The sequence below is a fragment of the Ovis canadensis genome, chromosome 23, assembly GCF_042477335.2.
Source record: "Ovis canadensis isolate MfBH-ARS-UI-01 breed Bighorn chromosome 23, ARS-UI_OviCan_v2, whole genome shotgun sequence".
In the NCBI taxonomy this organism is placed as follows: Eukaryota; Metazoa; Chordata; class Mammalia; order Artiodactyla; family Bovidae; genus Ovis; species Ovis canadensis.
The window spans coordinates 70,402,324-70,419,701 of record NC_091267.1 but is presented as its reverse complement, the minus strand read 5'-3'; the positions used below and the strand labels follow the sequence as shown (position 1 = coordinate 70,419,701).

Below are 17,378 nucleotides of genomic sequence, written 5' to 3'. Positions count from 1 at the left end.
CATGAAAGGTCAGTTCACTGAGAATTTGTCTATCTAAAAAAAAAGTTTTTAACTTATCTTCACACCTAAACCATGCATGCATGCTATGGGCTTCCCAGGTGGCGCTAGTGGTAAAGAATCTGCCTGCCAATGCAGGAGACAGAGACTCCATGAGTCTGGAATAGCCTCCGTATAAAATCGTGGATCAGAAAGCATTTTTCCCTCAGGATTTTGCAGCCCTGGCTTTCAGTTTTACCATTCTAGTTTCCAGTGTTGCTGTGTAGAATTCCCAGTCATTCTCATCTGTGGTCTTCTACATAAGACCTGTCTGTTCTAAAAGTTTGTCCCCATGTCCTGAAATATGATATTTCTTGGACTGTTCTCCCATTCTGTTGGGAAGTTGATAGGCTTTTTAAATTCAGAAAGTCATGGCTTTCCTTTGTGAAAAAGTTTCAATTGTTTTTTAGAAAGTGTTCTCTCTCTTTTTTTTCCGTAACTGCTATTATTCAGGTAGTAGACCTCCTTTTAAATCCTTTTATCTTGTTTTTTTTTTCTTTTTGCTTGCTATTTTCTGAACATTTTCTTTAACTTTTTCTCTTCTATTGAGTTTTTCATCTCTGTTAGCATAGTAAAATATTAAAAAAAAAATTTTTTTTTACCCTGATCTCAGCAAGTTCTATCTTTGGTCTTTTATCCAAGTTTTCTTCTTCCTGTATCATGCCCGTTTCCTCCATGTTTTCTTCCGTGTGTTTGGGTCTCTGTCTCTCCTCTTAGAGCAGGGGTCCCCAACCCCTGGGCTGGTACTGGTACTGGTCCGTGGCCTGATAGGAACCAGGCCACACAGCAGGAGGTGAGTGGCAGGGGATTGAGTGACGCTTCATCTGTGTTTACAGCCGCTCCCCATCGCTGCTCTTGAATCATCTCCAAGCCGTCCCCCACGCCCCACCCCAGGTCCGTGGAAAAATTGTTTTCCTCAAAACTAGTTCCTGCTGCCAAAAATGTTGTTTTCCTGGAGACTTTTCTCAGATGTCAAATGATACTTGTTTTTCTACTGCAAATTCCAAATAGGAAGTAAAATGCTTTTAAAGTGTGTTGGAAAAGATTTGAGCCCACCCGTAGGGTGAGCCCCCTCAGCTGTTGGGTGTGAGTCCTTGATGTCAACATCCTTGGATCTCTCCTCTTGTGCTGGTTGGATTGCAGACTCTTCTCATCTCCTGTGGAGGGAAAGGGGTGGAGGGTGAAGAGTCTAGTTCCCTGAATCTATCTCAGTCTAGCATCTCTCTCTTTCATCCCCATGTCCAGGGGCACCTGCTGCTGCCAACCTGGAACCTCCTAGGGATTCTGTCAGGTAAATCTGGATGGCTCTTGTCGTAGGTTGGCCATCTTTAGATTCAGTTTTTTTGAGTTTGCTAAATCATTAACCATTTATCCATCAGCCTTCCAGCTCCCCAAATTTATTGCTGTGGTTCCTTTTTCTTTTCTCCCCAGCCTTTTAGATTTATGCTTGGAAGCAAACAAAACACACCATCACTACTACCACCAACAGCAAAACCTCCCAACATCTTAGTGGGGTTTTAGGGAAGGAGTGAAATTACATCCATATGTTCCAGCCCCCATCTTTATACCCAGAGGGTTTCAATCTGAAGTTGAAGACAAATCAAAAGGGCATAGGCGAAAGTGAAGAAACTCAATTAATAGCTATTAGGAGATCAGCAAGGAGAGTGACGAACTCACTGTAAATTGTTCGGTAAGAACAATGAATGAATGGTCAGTTTCAATCCTTTTCTCCATGTGGATGCCCACTGCGACTTTCTGCTGGATGGCTGTACCTGTTTGTCCTTCCTGCAATGCAGAACATACTCAGGCACAAACAGACAATATGAAAAAAACAACAGAAAGTGTGCTCATCTTTGCCTCACACCAGCTCCAAAGTGTTTCTCTTTTTCGGCCTCACTGCTGCTGATGCCCTTGAACTACCTGACTCTGCCCTCCCTCTGGTCTCCAGCGCACCATCGATGGCTGTCCTTCTCTGTCCCCGGCCACGCCACTCAGGACGGCTCTTGGAAACCACAGCCGCTGGCTCCTGTTGGCTCTCCCTGCCTCTCTTCTCTTCTCTCCTGGACCCTGCTTGCTCCGTCCTCTTCCTCACAGCACCACACTAAATAGGCTCCTCTTCTCTGTGACTGTCCTGTCCACCCATGAGCCCGTTCACCTACCAACAAAGATCCAAGTTCTCACATTCAGACTCAGTCCTCAGCCATCTCTCCCACCCTTATCTGAGTCCTTCCCAGACCCTGTGCAGTGGCCAAGTGAATGCCTTGCCCTTACTTATCATGTGCCCCTCTGCCTCCAGGGTGTTTCCCCACATTCAGTGTATAATCAGCATAGTCTTCTTGTAAGCTCTATATCACCTTGATGAAAAAGCACTCTTGTATCCTCATCACTCACTATTTTTCCCTATATAATTATGTATTTATTTTTGGCTGTGCTGGGTCTTTGTTGCCGTGCGTGGGCTTTAGTTGCGGAGAGCATGGGCTGCTCTCTGTAGAGCAGGATGAGGGCGAGGGCTTCTTTTGTTGCGGAGCACGGACTCGAGGGTGCTCGGGCTTCAGTGGTTGCAGCTCACAGGCTCAGTAGTTGTGGCGCGTGGGTTTAGTTGTCCCATGGCATACAGGATCTTCCTGGACCCGGGATCAAACCAGTGTCCCCTGCATTGCAAGATGGATTCTTAACCACTGGACTACCAGGGAAACCCTCATTATTCACTTTCATCAGGGAAATTTCTACTCGCTTCTTCCTCCCCACTGTAAACAGGTGACTTTACTGGATAAATATATTAATTCCACACACACTGTCCTCTTAGCTGAGTGAAAGGAACACCTCTAGGCATCAAACTGGGGAGGAAGGAATAGAGAGGGTCTCTAAGCCAGAGCTGTTGGGTTAGGTATGGGAGTTAGAGGGAGAATTGAACCCAGATAAAGGCACTTGGGGTCTTTTTTAAAGTTGTAGTAAAATATACCAAAAAAGGGCTTTCCTGGTAGCTCAGCAGGTAGAGAACCCGCTCCTGGATTAGGAAGATCCGTTGGAGAAGGGATAGACTACCCACTCCAGTATTCTTGGGCTTCCCTTGTGGCTCACCTGGTAAAGAATCCATCTGCAATGCGGGAGACCTGGGTGCAATCCCTGGGTTGGGACGATCCCCCAGAGAAGGGAAAGGCTCCCCACTCCAGTATTCTGGCCTGGAGAATTCCATGGACTGTCTAGTCCTTGAGGTTGCAAAGAGACACAACTGAGCGACTTTCACTTCACTAAAATATACAAAAAAAGAGCACACATATAAGTGTGCAATACCATGAATTTTCACAAAGTGAACACATCATATATGCATCTCTGGAATGCCCAGGCCACACCTAGACAGGACAGTGGAGGAAGGGCTAGACCCACCCCTGCATGAAGGGGGCCCTTGGAAGGCTGGCCTTTCTGTGAAATCTAGAAAACTGGCTCCATACAGCACAGAAAGACAAGGAAGACCGCCCAGGGCTCTGACAGGGAATGAGAGCTTGCCGGAAAAAGTCAGCTTCCTTGGTTTGAATGTACCTACAAGGAGAAGGACTGCCAAGCCAAGAAATAAACACAAACCGCATCTAAGACCGGTGGGACCCTGAGATCCTGGCAGAGGCAGGCCAGAAGGGGTGCAGGGACCCTCCCACCACCCCAGGGGCAATGATCTCTCTGGAGAAACACACTCTTGCCCAATATGATCTCAAATAAATAAATAAACAAAAATTAGAACCCCACGGAGGAAATGAACTTATTTAGTCATCTGATGCATGCCTTAAACCTGACGTAAGAGTCCTGCGTCTCTCTCTGGTCTGCAGACAAAGTGAATGTTTTGGACTCAAAGCATGGATCACTCTGTTAGAGGGAGATCTGTTCAAAAGACGAAGTCTTTCATCTCCTCGGTCCAGTTCAGTCGCTCAGTCGTGTCCAACTCTTTGGGACCCGTGGAATCGAAGCACACCAGGCCTCCCTGTCCATCACCAACTCCCGGAGTCCACCCACCCATGTCCATTGAGTCGGTGATGCCATCCAGCGATCTCATCCTCTGCTGTCCCCTTCTTCTCCCACCTTCTATCTTTCCCAGCATCAGGGTCTTTTCAAATGAGTCAGCTCTTCACATCAGGTGGCCAAAGTATTGGAGTTTCAGCTTCACCATCAGTCTAATCAGCCAAAATTCCTTGCCCTCTACCCCACAAACTCTGCTCAAGACATGCAGTTTCCTTTACTGTCCCTCAAGGCCTTCTTATGGGGTGAGCTGTGTCCCCTGCCTCCCAAAAATTACCCCCTTCCCCTGTATATTAAAATCCTCCCCTCTGGTACTTGGAAATGTGACCTTACTTAACAAGAGGTTCTTTGCAAGTGTAGCCAAATTCAGATGAGGTCAATCGGGTGGGCTCTTTATCCAATATGGTGGTGGTGTTTAGTCACTCAGTCGTGACTTTTTGCAACACTGTGGACTGTAGCCCGCCAGGTTCCTCTGTGCATGGGATTTTCCAGCAAGAATACTGGACTGGGTTGTACGAGTGGTGTCCTAGAGGGAAGATGGTTATGGGAAAAGAGATACACTGAGAAAAGACCTTGTGAGATCAGAGCGAGGCAGCCGCAAGGCCAGGAGCGTCAAGGGCTGCCAGAAGCTAGGAAGAGACAGGAAAGGGTTCTCCCCTACAGACTGCAGAGGAAGCATGGCCCTGTTGACCTGGACTTGAACTTCTGGCCCCAGACTAGAATGCAGTACATTTCTGTGGTCTTGAGCCCCCTGCTCTGTGGTATTCTGTTCCAGCAGCCCCATGGAACTAACACAAGCCTCAGCGTACCCCAGTGCTTTCTGATTCTCTGCTCGCAAAGCCCTTCCACAAACAGCGTCCCTCACTCCCCACAGGCCCCCCTCAACCGCCACCTTTGCAGAGAAGCCATGTCCCACAGCAGCCCCGGAAATAACAGTTCCTGCCACCCTCCGTTCCTTCGCCCCCTTTATTATTTTTCCTCACGGTTCCTAGTCATTGCTGACATTGTGGCATGTATCTTTTCTTTATTGTCTGCCTTGCCTTCTAGAATGGAAATTGCGTGAAAGTAGAGATAGTCCAGTTCATTGCTGTGCCCACTGTGTGCCTGACATAGGCAGTGGGCCCTCTATACATATTTCTTTCATAAATGAATAAGCTACTTGGGAGTACAGTTTACTTTTTTAAATTTATTTTTTAAATCGGAGTATAATTGCTTTACAATGGTGTGTTACCTTCTGTTATACAACATGAATCAGCTATATGTAATATACATATCTGGGTTTCCTAGGTGGTGCTAGTGATAAAGAACCCCCATCTGCCAGTTCAGGAGACATAAAAGACCTGGGCTCCATCCCTGGGTCGGGAAGATCCCCTGGAGGAGGGCATGGCAACCCACTCCAGTGTTCTTGCCTGAAGAATCCCATGAACAGAGAAGCCTGGCAGGCTACAGTCCATGGGGTCGCAAAGAGTCGGACACGACTGAAGCGACTTAGCGCTGCCACACATATGTATAAGCACATGCATCCTCTCGCTTGAGCCTCCCTCCCACCCTGCCGCCAGCTACAGCCCTCCAGGTCATCACAGAGCACCGAGCTGAGCGCCCTGTGCTACACAGCAGCCCCCCACCAGCTGTCCACCCCACCCATGCTAGTGTAGATGTCAACGCTGAGGGTACAGTTTACTTTCTGTCCTTCACAGCATCTGATACAATGCTTGGCTCATAGTAGACGCTCCATCAAAACGTGCAGATGAACTAATAAACCCATCATCACTAGTGGGCTTAATACTGAGGCTCTGTGTGGTTAAGGGGCAGTTAGAATGCACATTCCATTGGCCTAGACTTTGGTGGCCTCTTTGGTGGAAAAGAGTCGTGGGGACCATTGATCAGATTTCCCTGAGTAATTATTAGAGCTCACCATTTGTCTGCCTCACAAAGCCACTCTTTCTCCCTACACTCAACAGCATCCCTCCCTCACCGTGTTGTTTTTCTGATTAAGGAGACAGAATTGAGTAGTCTAAATTTAGTCTGTGCAGCCTGGAGGTGCCAATCATGGCAAATAATGAATTAGGGGATCTCCTCCTGCCTCCTTCTGCGTTGAAGCATTGAGCTGAAACCAACAAATTCATTTTATTTAGGACCACAGGCTGAACTCTGAGTGTTGGCTGTGACAAGAGAATGCTTTCTTCGCTAATTAAGTCACCCGAGCTCAGACAAGCCCTCTCTCCTTGTGATGGGGGTGCTGCTTATCTGAGCTGGCCCAGAGACTGCACCTTCTGTTTGTTAAGGAAAGTGGTTATTATTTTGCTACCGATATTTAAACTAGAAAAATCCATTTATATATACATACATACATGTATATATACATAGAAATATATACATAATATATAAAAATCTCATATAGTTTTATAAGTTCATTTAGCCTTTCACAGATTTTCTGGATTTCTTAGTAAACCCATATTTAGAATTCAGTTTCTGATGCAAAGGTTGTATTTTCCAATCAGTTTTGAAAAGGACACATAAAAAGCATATTTATCTGCTTTCATTTCAAAAGAACATAAAAATTTACTCACTGAAAAGCTGTTATATTTGATGTTTGTAAGAAATAAGCCATAGATTAGAAATAACAAATGTTATGAAGCTCTCTTTGGGGAAAAATAATAAAGTTCTGTTTCCATTTGTAACCTATGAGTCTTAATATGTGTATTGGGGGGTTTTATACATGAACATAATTTTGAATGAGTTTTTTTTAAAGTCAGTAAAAATGAAAATACAAGATGTGAGAAAAATGTATGAAATAGTGCTAATTCATTTTTTAAAAATGTTATGTTGATTCACTTAATAAAGTGTGTTTTGCTAGCTCCTTCCTTGCTTCTTGGAGAAGGAAACGGCACCCACTCCAGCACCCTTGCCTGGAAAATCCGATGGACGGAGAAGCCTGGTAGGCTACAGTCCATGGGGTCGCAGAGTTGGACATGACTGAGAGACTTCACTTCACTTCACTTCACTTCTTGTTTCTGCCAGATACAAATTTAACTCTCCCCAGTGTCGATTATGTGAGATTTGGCACCTTTATGCCTTGTCACTAATCATGGGCATTTCCCTGGGAGGGGCCAGAAGACCCTCCTTATCTTCACTGAGCAGGTGGGGCCCAGCACCAGAGATGGAGAGGTGACTTATCCAGAGCCTCCCAGAAGTAGCCGAGAAGAGCCCACATCGCTCAGCTGTTAAAAACCCTTGAACTTTTCTAGCTCTCTGGCCTTGTCCACACTTTCTCCAGCACAGCATTTCAAAATGTAGAGACTTTTTGTGTAGTTGATTTAAAAGCAATAGGTTTAGACTTTAGGTAGAAGAGTATATTATCTACAAACACCACCTTTCAATGTTTAAAAATATCTTTAAAAATATTTACTTATTTATTAATACTTGGCTGTGCTGGGTCTTAGTTGTAGAATGTAATCAGTCTTCATTGGAGCATGCGGGATCTTTAGTTGAAGCATGTGGGATCTTTAGTTGAAGCATGTGGGATCTAATTCCTTGACCAGGGGTCAAACTCAGGCCCCCTGCATTGGGAAAGTGGAGTCTTAGCCACGGGACCACCAAGGAAGTCCAAGATCACCTCTTTAAAGGGCAAACCAAAGTGTGTTAGTCATTCAGTAATGTCTGACTCTTTGCGATCCCACGGACTGTAGCCCTCCAGACTCCTCTGTCCGTGAAATTCTCCAGGCAAGAATACTGCAGTGAGTTGTCATTTCCTTCTCCAAAAGGGCAGACTAAACTCATGTAATTTTTGTCCTAAGAATGGAAAGTTAGCAAAGCATATAGGAAAGCAGTGTCCACTTCTCAGTGAACATCTCCTGCTTGATTCAAAGATTATATACATAGTATGAAAGGCAATCCACTTAATTTGACATTTTACATTGAGCTTGAAACCATAAAGAGGACTATCTTTAATTCAGTTCAGTTCAGTCGCTCAGTCGTGTCCGATTCTTTGCGACCCCATGAATTGCAGCACGCCAGGCCTCCCTGTCCATCACCAACTCCCGGAGTTCACTCAGACTCACGTCCATCGAGTCCATGATGCCATCCAGCCATCTCATCCTCGGTCGTCCCCTTCTCCTCCTGCCCCCAATCCCTCTCAGCATCAGAGTCTTTTCCAATGAGTCAACTCTTCGCATGAGGTGGTCAAAGTACTGGAGCTTCAGCTTTAGCATCATTCCTTCCAAAGAAATCCCAGGGCTGACCTCCTTCAGAATGGACTGGTTGGATCTCCTTGCAGTCCAAGGGAGTCTCAACAGTCTTCTCCAACACCACAGTTCAAAAGCATCAATTCTTCAGTGCTCAGCTTTCCTCACTGTCCAACTCTCACATCCATACATGACCACAGGAAAAACCATAGCCTTGACTACACGGACCTTATTCAGCAAAGTAATGTCTGTGCTTTTGAATACACTATCTAGGATGGTCATAACTTTCCTTCCAAGGAGTAAGCGTCTGTTAATTTCATGGCTGCAGTCACCATCTGCAGTGATTTTGGAGCCCAAAAAAATAAAGTCTGACACTGTTTCCACTGTTTCCCCATCTATTTCCCATGAAGTGATGGGACCAGATGCCATGATCTTCGTTTTCTGAATGTTGAGCTTTAAGCCAACTTTTTCGCTTTCCTCTTTCACTTTCATCAAGAGGCTTTTTAGTTCCTCTTCACTTTCTGCCATAAGGGTGTTGTCATCTGCATATTTGAGGTGATTGATATTTCTCCCAGCAATCTTGATTCCAGCTTGTGTTTCTTCCAGTCCAGTGTTTCTCATGATGTACTCTGCATAGAAGTTAAATAAGCAGGGTGACAATATACAGCCTTGACGTACTCCTTTTCCTATTTGGAACCAGTCTGTTGTTCCATGTCCAGTTCTAACTGTTGCTTCCTGACCTGCATACAGATTTCTCAAGAGGTAGGTCAGGTGGTCTGGTATTCCCATCTCTTTCAGAATTTTCTGCAGTTTATTGTGATCCACACAGTCAAAGGCTTTGGCATAGTCAATAAAGCAGAAATAGATGTTTTTCTGGAACTCTCTTACTTTTTCCATCATCCAGCGGATGTTGGCAATTTGATCTCTGGTTCCTCTGCCTTTTCTAACACCAGCTTGAACATCAGGGAGTTCACAGTTCACGTATTGCTGAAGTCTGGCTTGGAGAATTTTGAGCATTACTTTACTAGCATGTGAGATGAGAGCAATTGTGTGGTAGTTCATTCTTTGGCATTGCCTTTCTTTGGAATTGGAATGAAAACTGACCTTTTCCAGTCCTGTGGCCACTGCTGAGTTTTCCCAATTTGCTGGCATATTGAGTGCAGCACTTTCACAGTATCATCTTTCAGGATTTGAAATAGCTCAACTGGAATTCCATCACCTCCACTAGCTTTGTTTGTAGTGATGCTTTCTAAGGCCCACTTGACTTCACATTCCAAGATGTCTGGCTCTAGATTAGTGATCACATCATCAAGATTATCTGGGTCTTGAAGATCTTTTTTGTACAGTTCTGTGTATTCTTGCCACCTCTTCTTAACATCTTCTGCTTCTGTTAGGTCCAGACCATTTCTGTCCTTTATTGAGCCCATCTTTGCATGAAATGTTCCCTTGGTATCTCTGATTTTCTTGAAGAGATCTCTAGTCTTTCCCATTCTGTTCTTTTCCTCTATTTCTTTACACTGATCGCTGAGGAAGGCTTTCTTATCTCTTCTTGCTATTCTTTGGAACTCTGCATTCAGATGCTTATATCTTTCCTTTTCTCCTTTGCTTTTTGCCTCTCTTCTTTTCACAGCTATTTGTAAGGCCTCCCCAGACAGCCATTTTGCTTTTTTGCATTTCTTTTCCATGGGGATGGTCTTGATCCCTGTCTCCTGTACAATGTCATGAACCTCATTCCATAGTTTATCAGGCACTCTATCTATCAGATCTAGGCCCTTAAATCTGTTTCTCACTTCCGCTGTATAATCATAAGGGATTTGATTTAGGTCATACCTGAATGGTCTAGCAGTTTTCCCTATTTTCTTCAATTTGAGTCTGAATTTGGTAATAAGGAGTTCATGATCTGAGCCACAGTCAGCTCCTGGTCTTGTTTTTGTTGACTATATAGAGCTTCTCCATCTTTGGCTGTAAAGAATATAATCAATCTGATTTCGGTGTTGACCATCTGGTGATGTCCATGTGTAGAGCCTTCTCTTGTGTTGTTGGAAGAGGGTGTTTGCTATGACCAGTGCATTTTCTTGGCAAAACTCTATTAGTCTTTGCCCTGCTTCATTTCACATTCCAAGGCCAAATTTGCCTGTTACTCCAGGTGTTTCTTGACTTCCTACTTTTGCATTCCAGTCCCCTATAATAAAAAGGACATCTTTTTTGGGTGTTAGTTCTAAAAGGTCTTGTAGGTCTTCATAAAACCGTTCAACTTCAGCTTTAATAATAAACTAATTCAATCAAAAGCATACATTTTAGCTACAGAAAACTGGGTTTCCACTCAATCTAGACTCCATCTTCCTGGAATGTTCCACATGGCTTGCCCCCTTACTTCTTCAGGTCTCTGCCTAAGTGTCCGTGAGGACTTCTCTGACCTGTCTGTTTCAATCACACTAGACCCCCCTCCCCCATCTCCTGTCACTCTTTCTAACCCTCATAATTACCCCAAATACTACATATTGTGATTGTTTTCTGTCTCTCCCCAAATCCCCATGTAAGACCCTTGTCTGTTCTCTTCACGGCTGTTTCCCTGTTGCACACAGTAGGTGCTCAATATTTGTTCAGTGAATGAAAAAATGGTATGTGACACCTTTCTGTTCCAAAGGTTGATCTTGTACTTGGAGATGTACTGAAGGTAAGAACTGGAAGGGTGGGCAAGGTGTGAGAATGAGGAAGGGCTAGAAATGAGGGGGGCACCTGTTTCGTGGGCAGGTTTGGGGCCTGGCAGTCACCTTACAAAGGTGAGCTGACATGATACTGACGAACCTCCCCGTCCCAGCCCTCCAAAAAAAATGCAGTTGCCGGACTGGACTTCACTTTTCCTAATGCTCTTACATTAGCAGCGTAAGGTTTAACGCTTTCTGGTTCCCAGCTGTCAAACTCTGCTGCAAAGAGATACTGCAGAGGAACTTAATAATTATGTCATAAGTGTCTGACATAAAATAATATCTTTTCTCAAAGCAAAATAAAACAGGGTCTGCACAGTTGTGCTGCAACTAGGCAACAAAACTGGAGCATTGAGGCAAAAGCATTGTCCTATGTAACTAATGGAAATGTCAAGAAAGCTCTTTCCTGCAGTTCCTGCCTTGGTTAGGTAGGTGCTTACAACCAGGGCCATTCTTTCAGGGTGACTGGAACAGCATTTTGGTGGTTGGGGTGGAAGATGCCAATAGCATAGTCCTGGGCCCTTTCACACCACCCCCCTCCCCCCAAAAAAAAAAACAAAAACCCGTTCGCAATGCAGGGGAGGTAAGAGAAATGGGTTCGATCCCTGGGTCAGGAAGATCCCCTGGAGGAGGACATAGCAACCCACTCCAGTATTCTTGCCTGGAGAATCCTATGGACAGAGGAGCCTGGTAGGCTACGGTCCATGGGGTCAGAAAAGGTCGGACACCACTAAAGCTCAGAACGCACCATTTAGAATTCAGCAGGCAGGGGCCTTTGCTTTGGGAACCGCCGGACAGAGGGGCGTATCTCCGCCTGAGCCCGCCCTCCGGTCACGCCCACCCTCCAGCCAATGAGAGGACGCGCAGCCGGGAGCGGGGCGTCGCCGCACGGTGGGATGGCGTGGCTGGTTGGTGCTGGGCTCCGCCGCTAGGCGGTTGGCGGGGCGGGTTCTTGGTTGTGCTGCCGCCGGAGGAACCCAGGTCCCCGGCCGAGCCCGCCCCGGGAGCGCTTTCAGTCGGCACAAACATGGCTGCGGCCCTGCGATCTGCGGGCGTCCTGCTCCGCGATCGGCGTAAGTGGGGCCGTGGCAGCCGCCGCCGCCGCCGAGGCGGGGACAGCGGGCAGCGGACGCCGAGGCCCCGGAGCCTGGGGAACGTCCTGGACCGGCGGCGGGGGGCGCAGAGGGGCGGAGAAGGGATTCGGAAAGGGGGCCTCCCCTGGGAGGAGCGAGAGGGGGGCTAACGTGGGTCACCCGGGGATCCTGAGCGGCCGCGGGGAGGGGTTCCGGAGCCCCGTGGGTCAGGTGGGTGGCCGTGAGCAGGGGCTGAAATTTCTCAGCCTTGGATCTCATCTGTAAAATACGACTAATGAGAGCCGCAGGATGGTTGTGATCACGGGAGGCAGAGTGCGTTAAGGGCCCGCCGCAGAGACAGTAACATTGGCATCGTTGTCAGGAGCATCAGCAGAGGTCTCCTCCCTGGGCTTCCCTCCCTGGTGGCGGAGATTACACTTTGCCCACTGCTGCCCTGCCCTGGCCGCTGGCATCACCCCGGTGCTCACTCGTCCTTAGCAGCAGGACCCACTCCAGGGCTAGAAAATACTAGCCCAGGATTAGATATTTGGAGAATAGTTTTCTAGCCCAAATTAGATATTTGAAGAATAAATAATCCAGGGCAGCCTGGGCTAGTATTTCCTAGAGATATTTGGAAAATAAATAAGACCCACTGAGAACACCACAGGTTTCTGATACAGAGGTGAACGTAGGATGAGCGGATTGGACCCTGGTTCAGACACACCTAGGTGGGACACTAGCGAGCTCTGCAGCGTCCCTGCGATTTCTACCCACCCCCGCACCCCACCTCCCGCGTCCCGCCTTCCTCCATTCCGGAGTGAGGCATTCACCCCCGCGTGAAATTTGCCAGACACAGAGAAGGTAATACCTCATAGGCTTACCATGAAGATTAGCTGGTTACAGGTAAAGGCTGTAGCCCAGGGCCTGGCACACAGTAGATACATAGATACCCTCAAAATGTTACTGTTACATAAAAGGCTGCCCTCTGCTAAGATGCTTGCTTAGTGCATTTGAATGGTAATTGGACCCAGACCTGATTTATTAATTTTTTTTAAAAGAAGTTCCCTAATTTGTCAATCTGGCACCTACTGAGAAGGAGTGGAGAGAGTCCATTCTGAGCTCCAAATGTTATTACAGGCGCCTTTGTTAGGACCCAGTGGCCAATGACAGTCAGGTCAGTAAGGGCAGTGGGAGATGAAAGACATTATCTTTTAAGAAAAGGGAGCCCAGTGCCAGTAACAGGGCTGAAAGAAGTGTCAAACTAGTCTTTTCTTTAACTGACCTTTTCCAGTGGCAAAGAAAGTCTGACTGGCTCTAGAGTTGAGGTCATAGAACAATTTGAGGATCTTTAAATGCTTTGCTGTCCAGGTGATAAGTAGCTAACTGGAAGGATTCAGAAGCCACAGCAGAAATAGATTTGAAGTTTAGTTGAATTACAGACTGATTTTCCCTGGTGGCTCAGATGGTAAGGAATCTGCTGCAATACAGGATACCTGGGTTCAATCCCTAGGTCGGGAAGATGCCCTGGAGAAGGGAATGCCAACCCACTCCAGTATTCTTGCCTGGAGAGTCCCATGGACAGAGGAGCCTGGTGGGCTATATAGTCCATGGGGTCTCAAAAGAGTCTACTGAGTAACATTTTCACTTTCACTTTCATACTACTGTATCTTGTTTTATATGAAAGGATTAACATATGGGATAGGAAAAATTGAATAGTATTTCTCAAAATGAATTCTCAAAGTAGCAAAGCAAAATGTTATATTCTGTTTTTAGCATATTACAGAATTAATTAGAAGCTCCCTGGTATATATGTATATTTTAGAAAGTTGATAGAATAATTATTGTTTCTCTGTGCCTTTTCCTTTCCAGATTTTCTATGTTAGGCATATATGTCTTTTGTAATTAGAAAAAAAGCAAATCTAAATAATAAAAAAATATATACATATCAATGTTTAAAGTAATACATTAGAACCTTTTGGCTCCATATCAGATAGATAACAACTCTTTTCTTAAAGCCTCCTCTCCCCAAGTGCTTATTAATAGTTATAGCATAGAACCTTATTTCTGTTAATTTTTAAAATGGTACACGTATTTATAAGGACCTTTTAAAATAATCCTCATCTCCTCTGTGGTAGAAAAGAGCAGTGTTAGGTCCTTGTGTACCTTGCTTTCTACTCTCCTGTATACCAGCCCCAGGCAGCCAAAATATTAAATAATTTGGTTTGGGGGGACCAGTTAATACTCATGAACATCTTAAGTCACAGGTATACTTTTGAACGATTCATGTATTTGGTGTGTCCAGGAATTGATGAAGTTTTGCTTTCTTACACCATCTTCTTACACCATCTTCTCTTCTGCGTGCCCCTTGGTTTTATAGCTTTTATTGTCTGTAGGCCTTCCAAAGGTAGACCAGTTGTCCATGCCAAGAGTAGGGTTAGACTTACCTGGTCTTAGTTTATGGGTGGGCCAATCTTTACTATTGAGTGTTCTTTCTTGCTTAATTACCAGCATTGTGCCAGGCACTGTTCTTGGGGCTGGATATAGATTTCTAAAAGCTTTCCTAATCGTTACAAGAGCGCTGAAAGTTTGGCCTCATCACTGTTTTAGAGATGAGGAAAAGTGAGGCTTGGAGTAGCTCAGCGAGTTGCCCAAGTACTGCCACATAACTTCGTTTGATCCTGTCTGGAATTTTCAGTTGGATCTCTCTAGCTCAGAACACTCTCTACACTGGATGATGCTGCCTGTGCCTCTGAGTTTCTCTCAAGCAGTTAGCTGAGTATTTTCAGAAGTCCCATTGTGTTCTGTGAATAATTAGACTCCTTTAGATGGATTAATACTAATCATTAGGCAGGAGACACACTTGGAGAAGGCGATGGCACCCTACTCCTGTTCTCTTGCCTGGAAAGTCCCAGGGACGGCGGAGCTTGGTGGGCTGCCGTCTGTGGGGTCGCACAGAGTCGGACACGACTGAAGCAACCTAGCAGCAGCAGCAGCAGCAGGAGACCCACTGCTTCTCTAGAGTCTTCAGATCACTGGGGAGAGGAGTGTTGTATTTATTTGTTTTTAAATTATTGATGGTTGATACTTGGCTCTGCTGTATGCTCACTGCTGTGTGTAGGCTTTCTCTAGTTGTGAGTGGGGGCTACTCTCTAGCCGTGGTGCACAGGCTTAGTTGCCCGGAGGCATGTGGGATCTTCCGGAACCAGGGATGGAACCTGTGTCCCCTGGGTTGCCAGGGGAATTCTTTACCACTGGACCACTAGGAAGGAGTGTTTTAGAGAAGTCCTTGAGAAGTGGGTGTGTGTTAACCCTATATCCTGAGCAGAAAGGATCCGGTTTTGTTTGTTTGTTTTTTTTTTTTTAGCAGCATCACCCTTCTTTGAGAATGTGTTTCACCTCAGAGAAGAGAATTTTGTAAGTTAAGGGCATGGCAATAGGATAGCAGCTCAAAAAGCTCCCAGCTCCCTAATTGTTCTAAGAAATACTAATGTACTGGTTGGAGACTCTCATCCCTTTTTGCCCACCCCTACCCCATCCCCTTTTAAAGTTTGCAGGAAGAAATCTTATTATAGTACCAAATGTCAAATTGTGTAATGCCAAATTTCCATTCTGATACCCCATAGAATCTGATATAACCCCATTCGTATAAGGAACTGGGGACATGGTGGCTTAATTGAGAGCCTGCTTAGGTCTCATCATGCAGATCAGAATTGGGCTTGTCTAAAACAAGGAGATGGGAGTTGGTTTGAGACTTCATTTGAGTGGGGTTGCACTTCTGCATTTCCGTCTTTGCATTTCTGCTTTGAGTTAAGGATTGTTTGGCTCAAGCTCATGTTATTAGCTCTGCTGAGCGTGTGCACAATCTGGATAGCTGGAAATCTAACTGGCCAGGAAATACCATTCTCCTATGTTTTATAGACATGGCAGGTGATTAAAATTAAAAAAAAAAAAAAGGAGCAGGTGTAGCCCCGATGTTCTAGACACAAAAGAAAATGATACGGGCATATGTATGTATGCATGCTCAGTCGTGTCTGACTCTTTTGACCCCCTGGACTGTAGCCTACTAGGCTCCTCTGCCCGTGGGGTTTTTCAGGCAAGAATCCTGGAGTGGGTGACATTCCCTTCTCCCGGGGATCTTCCCAACCCAGGGATCGAACCCAGGTGTCTTTGAGGCTCCTGCATTGGCAGGCAGATTCTTTGCCGCTAGCGCCACCTGCAGGCGTTGTGCAAAATACTCCACTGGTCTTACCTGCTGTAATGTTTACCAGGAGGCTTTGGATAGCAGGGTGTCATCATTTTTCCGTGGGAAAGTAAGGGTCAGAAAGGTTACAAGTCAGTCCCAGTTCTGTTACTAGTCAGTGGCAGAACTGTCGAGAGTTCCACCTGGTGGTCCACAGCCCGAGACCCTCACCAGAACGCCTTTGACTCGTAAGTGGGAGGAGGGTAGAAGATTGCTCTCACGTTGGTTTGAGACCTGCTGGTTTGAGAACGGGGTGGGGAAGTCATGTGTATGCTGTGGGGCACAGGAGTAACCACTGTCCCGCACTGCCAGCGTCAGTACCTACTGTGTGGCTTCCGTTTCACTTCACTCCGTGTTGTTTAAGGATGAATGCTCTCCATGCTATAATGGGGTACGGCCCGTGCCCTCCTCCACTCCTCCACTCTCCAGGCCCACGACTAAGTCTTAAGGTGCCTGGGACAAGACCCGTCTATAGCCAGCTAGCAGACTGTTTTATGTTCTGTTCTGCCATGGTGACAATAGACCTTGCTAATGGCTGGAAGGGTGAACTCTTGAACTCTTCACAGTTGCCGTGTAAATGCCAGGGCCTTGAGCAAGTTGCCTCTGGTGGGCAGACCTGCCTGCTTCTCTCTTCATGCCCGGCCTGCCGGCGTGATGAAGAGTCTTGTGCCTACTCCAGTGTTCAAGTTCCACTCTTGACCCCATGAGCAGCCACCCACTGGCCACCCTTTAGGTCAAGAATGACTGATACTGATGGTACAGCCCACCCTCAGGAGGATGGATGCCTCAAAGAGGCCCGCAGACCCTGGAAGTGAGGCTTTGGAGTCAGGGAATTTGGGGTCCTGGGCACTGGGAGCCTGGTCAGAAATGGTGGGGGGAGCTCTGGAAGTCCACGAGTCCTTGGCGGTACAGATGGCATACCCCGTGGAGTGGAGTGGAGAAGGAGGAGGGCCAGCACTGGCCCTTGGAAACAGGGATTCTCCCAGCTTGTCGGAGTCCAGGCTCGATCCTGGGGTTCTCAGGTCCAGTGTCGTATTGGAGAAGGCTCGTGGGTAGATATGAGATCTATGCCAGTGTGGAAAACTGGCCCAGCTTCCCAGGTGGTGCTAATTGCAAAGAACCCACCTGC

The 17,378-nt window shown here is 46.3% G+C and overlaps 1 protein-coding gene and 1 long non-coding RNA gene across 2 annotated transcripts in view; one reads left to right on the top strand and one right to left on the bottom strand.

Annotated features, from left to right (window-relative positions):
- Positions 1 to 461: 461 nt before the first annotated feature.
- On the bottom strand, positions 462 to 2,286 carry LOC138428142 (uncharacterized). Its single transcript, XR_011252293.1, has 3 exons — positions 2,196 to 2,286; positions 1,714 to 1,821; positions 462 to 1,193 (listed from the first exon to the last, which is right to left on the bottom strand). It is a non-coding gene; the product is annotated as an uncharacterized lncRNA (long non-coding RNA).
- A 9,535-nt stretch (positions 2,287 to 11,821) lies between these two features.
- FECH (ferrochelatase) overlaps positions 11,822 to 17,378 on the top strand; it is a 36,390-nt gene continuing 30,833 nt past the window's right edge. The window contains exon 1 of the mRNA XM_069569300.1: positions 11,822 to 12,009. Coding sequence (XP_069425401.1) covers positions 11,964 to 12,009 — 46 coding nt within the window. The 5' untranslated portion in view covers positions 11,822 to 11,963. The remainder of the gene's footprint in view (positions 12,010 to 17,378) is intronic.